General features: G+C 45.5%; 1 protein-coding gene across 1 annotated transcript in view; it reads left to right on the top strand.

The window, feature by feature from the left end:
• Positions 1–637: 637 nt before the first annotated feature.
• Positions 638–7,812, top strand: part of CCDC40 (coiled-coil domain containing 40) — a gene marked incomplete at its 5' end in the record, with an annotated part of 10,067 nt that continues 2,892 nt past the window's right edge. The window contains 12 exons of the mRNA XM_010072906.1: positions 638–769; positions 1,143–1,311; positions 1,503–1,660; positions 2,149–2,232; positions 2,319–2,538; positions 2,952–3,109; positions 3,952–4,074; positions 4,459–4,580; positions 5,305–5,548; positions 5,656–5,838; positions 6,094–6,339; positions 7,098–7,316. Coding sequence (XP_010071208.1) covers positions 638–769; positions 1,143–1,311; positions 1,503–1,660; positions 2,149–2,232; positions 2,319–2,538; positions 2,952–3,109; positions 3,952–4,074; positions 4,459–4,580; positions 5,305–5,548; positions 5,656–5,838; positions 6,094–6,339; positions 7,098–7,316 — 2,058 coding nt within the window. The remainder of the gene's footprint in view (positions 770–1,142; positions 1,312–1,502; positions 1,661–2,148; positions 2,233–2,318; positions 2,539–2,951; positions 3,110–3,951; positions 4,075–4,458; positions 4,581–5,304; positions 5,549–5,655; positions 5,839–6,093; positions 6,340–7,097; positions 7,317–7,812) is intronic.

The following is a 7,812-nucleotide window of genomic DNA, read 5'->3' as shown; positions in this document are numbered from 1 at the left end:
TCCTGCGAAACCTTCCCGGGGCGGCGTGTGCCCGTGGGCTCCTCACCGAGCGGTGGCGTTGTGGAAGCGGTTTCAGCAGGGAGAAGTAAAACCAGCGAGTCGTTATCGCAGCCTTGCCCCGCGTATAAAAAAAGCCCCTGGGAGGGGATTGGAGTTACAGCCCCGTGTCAGCGGTGTCTGGGCGTCGGCGCTGCTCCCCCACCTCTTGGATAGCACACTTCTGCTGCAGGCACTTTGAAAAGGCAGCTATCCACAGATGGATGTACTCAGGCTCTTTTTTTTGAGGTTTGCTGGTGATGGGTTTTTTCTTCCATTGGTACTGCACAATATTTGAATTTAGCAAATGATGGTGTGGAATAAAACAGTGCCTCTTTAAAAAGAAAGAAGAGAATAAGAATTTTTAAAATAGACGTGAGCTAGAAACATGTGAAATGAAAAGTGGTGTGTAGGGTTTTTGTCAGGATCTCTGCTATCTTCCATGCTAGCTAGGTGACCATTTTTGCAAATGAGATTAAACTTCTAAATTAAGCTCCTGTGACAAAAAGCAGCTGTTACGGTATCATTGCATTAACATTAAACAAAGCACTCGGCCCGTTATAATGCTGCTGTTCTGCCTTTCGCCTGTGTTGTGTGCTAGGCGACAGAGACAGAGAAGGGGGATGGCAGTGAAGAGGAAGAGCCTGTTCCTCTGGAGGCACAAGAAGAGACCTTTCCCCCAGCAGAAAGAGGAGTCGGTGAAGCTACAGAGCCGTTCGTTGGTTCTGCAGAAGTGAGACTCTGTAATAATGTATAAAACCTTACAGAATGTGTGACCAGTAACTCCTGTTGTGGTTTTATTGCTGCAAATGCCAAACCTATCCTAACTGGAACAGAGAGAAGCTAATTGGTCAAGCACAAAGTAGACAAAAGCTCTGATAAAACTGGAGAGGTTCCTTTTTTATGCTTTATATGTGAAAATTTTCCTTTCTCAGGAGTGACACAGCTTTGCCATTATATCTGTGAGCTGGGTTTAGAACAAGGTCCCCTTGTTGATTCTCTGTCTGCGTTGTTCGTGTCTCATGATCACAACAATAAGCAGATTTCTTAGGAGCAAAGAGGCTGAGATTGGAAAGCTGTGTCAGGTGATGGATTTTATGTTTCAGGAAAAACCTCCTGAGGCTTTCTTGGACAAAGTGGAATCAGACAGTTGCCCTCCTGAACTGGGTGACATGGAGCAGCCAGTGGCAGAGGGGGGAAACCCTTCCCTTCCTTCGGGAGCTGCTCCGCAGACATCTGCATTGTCAGGGGAACTGATCAGCTGCGCAGAGTCAGGTATCATTCCGTTCCTTGTTAACAGTAGAACATTTGATACCATCTATCAAGCACAGTTCCTACTTTTCTCCCTTTATGATCATTGTGAATCCAGTTGGGGGCATAACACTATGAAATCGGAGCCTTTTTCTTTGTCTTTTTTGGGGGGTGGGGTCCAGGTAACATTGGAGAACACATTTCTCTCCATTCAGAGTCTGCCTTCGAGCAATTCGGACAGCTTACTAGTGAGCACGGTGACCAAAGATGGGAAGAGGAACGCCAGCAGCATGGAGCTGAGGAAAATGAAATAAGCAGAAGAAGTGGAGAAACTGTAGAAGAAGCAGAACTGGTTGTCTTGGATCCAGAGCATGTGAGAAGTCCTCAAATCTTGTCATTCTTCTTTGCAGGCTTGCTATTTTTATCCGTATAAAACGTGCGAGGTAAACTGTAAGCAGTGGCTTAGCTGTATGCTAAAACTACGTTTAAAAATAGCTTTTGCAAAAGTACTGACTCCTGAATGCATCTGCTCCCTGAATATTAACCCCAGAGCTGCAGGTTCAGAAGCAAGTAACGTAGCGGGGCAGATCTGCTACTCTTCTGAAAAAGAAGCACTGGCAGCAAGAGTGAGTGGATGGGATTTCAGATGTAGCTCCTTCAATATGTTTCTAACACTTTCTGATGTCAAAAAAGACCTGCTATATAACTCTTCTCACTTCTTACAGTGAGTGTAGCTAAAATAAGAGTGCAAGTGTCTATGGCAGAAAATGTTTTATTTAGTAGTGGGAGTAGCAGTAGGGTTTCTTCATAATTTATTTACAAAAGTATGTCAAAGTTTATCAACATTGTACTTCTTTACAGCCTCTGATGAGAAGATTCCAGGCTGCCCTGAAGAATTACCTCACCAAGCAGATGGAAAAAGTGAACCTAGACCTTCAGGAACTGGTACATGGCATTGTATCTCTGCCTTCCTGCAGCAGCCCATCCCTGTCTAAGCTGAGGGGACTGAGCTGATTTCCTTGTGTTTGCAGAGGACAGCAACGAAGAAAGGCAAAGTACAGAGAGAAGAGCTTGGGGTGATTCTTTATGGGGCGCAGCAGCAGCTGGCCCATCTGCAGGTGGAACTGGAGAAGAGCCACGACCGCCGTTCCCAGACGGCCACGGTGCGCCAGCAGCTGGAAGAGGAACTGGAGGGCCTCAGACTTACCTACAAGAAAATGTGTCAGAACACAGATGATGAACGCAAGAAAGGTGACTGAGGCAGTCCTTGTAATATTTCCTAATTCTGATACTAGGTGGACGAATGAATTCAAATGTAAGTCAAGCACTGGACTGAAAAATACAGTAAAATTCATTAGGAATAATGCACTCATTGAAAAGTTTCACAGATATTCCTGGTTCCCATATAATTTCTATTGTTTCTAAGACCATGTTTCTATGTTGTACTTCCAGTGAGGTATTTAGGACTAAAACTGTTCTTTTTTTGTGCTGGTGGAGGTATACTCCAAGCTGATGTGAATTCTTATTTCAGGGAGGGCGGATTTATCTGGTGTGTGTGTGGGTTTTGCTTTGGGTGCTTCTAAATTTCTTTCCCTTTTATCTCTGCTTAAACTGTGTCCCACAAACGTAATTCTCTGTAAATATTTTTCCTTTTGCCTCCCCAGTTTCTGCAATGCAGACCCAGGTTGAAAACCTGGCCTTGCATCTCTTCTACATGCAGAATATGGACCAGGAGATGCATCACAATATTTTACTAATGAAACAGTCGACAAAGAGGGCTGAGGCAGAGAAGGTCCAGGCTGAGGTGGAAAAGAAAAAACAGGTATCGAGTAAAACTGTCTGCTTTAAAATCAATAAACACAGTTAGTGGTGAGTCTTGGAGGATGTGCTGCCTTGTCAGAAGGAAGGCTGTAGTGACTGAATCATGGAACACACGTGGGGATATTTTTTCCAAATAACTGAAAAAACCCCACAGGTGTTTCTAAAAAAGAAAAGAATTCCCACCACCAAGATAGCGACACGTACTGCCCCAAGGTTTTTGACAAGCCTTCTAACAGTAAATCACTCTTCACTCAAGCGAAGGGGGTGTGGGGGCAGAAAGATATTTAGTAAAGAAGTATGGTACGTTCAGGTATTGATAATTATCCTGAGTCCCGGTGAGTTTCGCAGGGAAAAGTGAACTTTGGAAATGAGCTGAGCCGGTTGGTGCGCTGGAGCTCCCTCTGCTGCCTTCTGCTTGCAGCAGGACCCAGGCTGCTGTTATTAATGCAGAATTCCATGCAGACAGTGGAAATCCAATGGTTTTAGATGGGTTTTTAACAAAGTATTTTAAAACATAAATTATTAAGATTCCCAGCTGCTGGAGAGATGGCGCAATATCATCCGTGCTGACACGAGTGAATGCTGCTGCCCATCTGAAATACCAATTTCCTACTGCAGGTGGGATAATAAAAAAATCAGCAAAGAAGGTCTCGTTCTCTTGCAAGCTGTCAGGGCTGCGTTCATGAGTCATTTGTATATGAATGGAAAAGTTGGAGTAGGAATCAAATCAAACCTAGTTTCCAATTTAATCGCTTTTCTAGCCTATGCTGTTCTCGTAGAATATAGTTGGTTAAGGCTGAGATGATGGTACTCATCCTGCACGGTTTGGCTCTGACTCTTTAGGACCTTCTAGTAGAGCGCTTACAAAGAAAAGCCTACGAACTGCAAGAACAGATTGCTCTCTTTGAAGCTCAGTTTGTGGCCCAGGCACAGGACACAAAAGTAACTCGGCAAGCAGTAAATGAGGTAGGAAGGTGCTTTTTCCACTTCTGGTTAATATTTCCCTCTGGAAGGACTGATCCCCCCCTGGCTCATGCTCACGTGGTCTGTACAATCTGGGCCAGAGTTGAGTGGTTTGTTCCTGTTTGCAGGAATGAAGACTCTTTTTTTTTTTCCCCCTTCCCTTAAGAATTGCCTGTAAATCTCTCCCCGCCATGCCCTTAAACCCCCCCCCCCCCCCCCCCCCACCTTCTCTGCATTTTTTTTTTTCTTGCAGACCTGTGCCCTGTGGTCTGGTGTGACAATTAACCAGACACATATTAGCTGATACTGTTCCTGCCCAATATTGCATTGTAACCTGAATTTGGTTTTTCAGCACAGTTCAGATTCATCCTACCAACTCTCCCCTAGGCTTGTATGGAGGTGCAGGCTATTAACATGGAGAAAAAGCGATTGATGAACCACTGGAACAGTAGCTTGGCTGGAATGAAGCAGAGGGACGAGGCGTATATCGCTGCACAAGAGTTGCTGAGGTAAAGTGTCTGAAAACAGGTGCAGGAGAGACCGTGGGTGGTTTGGAGGGGTTCTAACAGGGGCAGTATGTTTTCTGTCAAGTTTCTTACTGCGTGTGTAGGATATGTCAGATGGAACAACTTTGCTGCCCTAAAACACGTAATAATGTTAAAGGATAAGAAGTACAGTTCTTTGTTAGTATTTTCTTTATCCAAAACACGAGTCTCCTTTGAAATGTGTGGGTTTTTAAAGCTGTTTAGAGTTTTTCTTTCCATATTTTATTCCTTTAAAAGAATTCCTTCACCTTTGCAACGTTTCTCAATACAAAGAGCTAGACAGCAAGAAGGACTTATCTACTGCTTTCGGTTAGGATTTTGTGATGCCTTTAGAAATCTTCAGGAAGACTTTCCTGTTGGTGCCAGAGGAAGAGTTTATTTGGTCTGAACTCTTAAAGCTTGACTGATTCTCTGAGAACAAACAATATGCTTTTATACGGTGGCATCCTGGTAAGAATGGCAGGGTGGGGACAGGACTGAAAGAAGGAATTAGTTTTCCTACATACATTTCCTTTTAAATCCGAATGTCTCCGGCACTGTCCCAGCAGGCTGGCCTTCCTAAAGCTCTGCCTTCCTGGTCAGTTGTTGCTGCAATAGCATGTTTGAAAAGAGGAATTTGTAGATGACTGACTGTTCAGCACATGAATCAATCCTTGTGATGATTTTTCCATCTGATTTGTCTTTCCAGCAAGTACAGACATGACCTCAAGTCCCTGGAAACGGACATCCATGGCTGTAGAAGGTCCATCAGGAAGGAGGAGGAGAAGAATGAGTTGCTTGTCACCATCCTGAGCCGTTCACAGAATGATGCCAACACGACAAGGAAACTGATTGCCCGGTGCCTGTCAAAGCAGGAGGCCCTGAAGGTCGAATTTGGCACCTATACTCGTGTTCTCCGTGAGACAGAGCAGACCCTCGACAGGACCAAGATGGTGAGAAGAGTTACTTGGACAAAGAATCCTTTTGAATTGGACACGGATATTTAAGCCCTTCCCCAAACAGCTGTAGTGATCCTGTCTCTGGTTTCCCTGCCTTCTAGGATCAAGCTGCTCGTCTGAATGAGTTGCTGTCTATCAGCAAGGACGTAGAGAAAGGAACTGATGCCAAAGAGCAGATGGAGAATGAAATCATGGCAAAGCTTCAGGACCAGATGATGTCCAGCAAAGCTGCAAAGCACTTCTCACAGCTGGCTGCAAAAATTCACAGGAGAAGAACAGACCTGGTACGGCAGCTCTTCCATCTGGGAGGGCAGGGGAAGGAAACCTCCTAGAGCAGTGTTTCCCAAGGGTGTTTGGTCAGCGTCTTCATTCTGGTTTTCAGGTCTGCAAGTGAGGGTTTACTGAGTTTGTGACAGAGGTGGTAAGCAGCTTGCAGTACAGACCGGGGAATAGCACCTAAATCCTGGTTCCTGTGCTTTGGTAGGTGGGCATTCCAGATTGGTGACAGTCACCTGTGTTCTGTCTGTTGATGTTCCTAGGAGCTGCATTTTGCCAAGGTGGAGAATGATGTGGCACAGGTTATTCTGGATGCAACTCACACCAACGGCAGGCTGACGATTCTCCAAGAAACACTTTGTGAACTAGACAAGGAAATAAAAAATGTTCGTGATCTGATCGGCCACATTGAAAGTCAGATTGCAAAGTGCAGTCGCCTGACTGAGAACAAGCAACTTGTCATCAGCCAGTACAAGAAGAGGATGGAGATGCTTCTGGCTCAGCAGGGGGTGTGTACCTTTACGTGTCAATCCCAAACTTGATTTTATTCTGTGTGATGACCACAAATACCCTTGATAAATGTAACTGCATAAGTGCTGGTTAGTTAAAACTTTCAGGCATCAGTCCTGTGATTTAAAAGCTGCGCTGGTTAACACCAGTGTTTACATTTGTCACACAGTTCATAATGCGTGCGAAGAGGAGCTGGCGGTAGGGAATTGTGAAATGAGGGTGTGCCTGGCACAGGCTGCTGCAAGGAGCTGTTTACCCTGATGAACGTGTTGAATGGCCTCAGTACTCTGGGAGTAAATAGGATCTCACTATAGGATCTGCCAAGGCTGAGGAGGGGAGGATGGAATAGGCAGAGTGACTTATCTGGCTTGGTCACTGTCCCCATGGAGATGACACCCAGATCTGTCCCAGCACTGTGAGACCTTTGTGGGTGCCAATGCAAAATGAGTGCTGTGGCACACGCTTCGCAAGCTTTGACCGTCCAGCTGTACCTGCTGTAGGAGCTTAGGAGGCCCTCTCACCAGAGGCTGAGAACTTTTTGGGCTTGTGTTGCGTTTATTCCTGTGAGGTCAAGGGATTATTAGTCCCATCCAGCTCATGGGAAATGGATGCAGAAAGTAACTAACCAACAAAATAACAGTGTGCTTGAAGTATTCAGTAGGCATCTCGGCAGTTGAGCTGGCCTTTTGCAAGGATGCTATAAATGAGTGCTCTAGCAGCTCCTGCCTGATTTATCCCAAACCTTGCCCTCATACAGGGGCAAGAATTGGGACCATTGGAAATTGAGATCAACAGGCTGACCAAGGAGACAGAAGAACGTAATTCTGAGATGATGACACTACAGAAGCAGTGGCTCAACCTGCAGAAAGAGCTGGTCAAGTTAACACACAGTCGGGAGGAACAAATAGCCTCCTTGGATATGTTGAAGAAACAGATCACAATAATGCAGCAGAAGAAAATACGCACTGAAAGTAAGTCATTCCCTAAGTCTTTCTTAAGATATTCATCCATCACTGGATAAAAAGGGGAGCAAGGGCTTATAGACGGGTACCCCTGCACCTTCCCCAAGGAATGCCCTCGGAGCTCCCGTATTTGTGTGAGCCATCGTGCAGATACCCCAGGACTGCACCCGGGGGCTGAGCCAGGCACCTTCTGCTGTTTCCCGTGTTGTTATTCTGGTGACGATTGACACAGTCGAACCCTGAGTGACTGTCTCACGTGTTACACTTCTCAAAGTTTGCAAGTAGTTGGTAGGTAAGTGTCCCCACCAGTGACAGTACTTTCCTTGGCCAATTTTAGCAGTCCCCTTCAAAACCTTATTTGATTTTTGGGTTTGTGGAAAACCTTCTGGCTGGGTATGTGGGACGCAGGTGGCTCTGCATGCCATGTTGTCTGGTCTGATAGCTGTGTGTCACACCCTGCCTGCATTCAACCCAGCACTCCTGGGGATTTAAATACTTTCTTCTGTTCAC

This window comes from Pterocles gutturalis, unplaced genomic scaffold (genome assembly GCF_000699245.1).
Source record: "Pterocles gutturalis isolate BGI_N339 unplaced genomic scaffold, ASM69924v1 scaffold41757, whole genome shotgun sequence".
Classification (NCBI taxonomy): domain Eukaryota; kingdom Metazoa; phylum Chordata; class Aves; order Pterocliformes; family Pteroclidae; genus Pterocles; species Pterocles gutturalis.
This window is presented reverse-complemented; position numbering and strand designations above follow the sequence as displayed.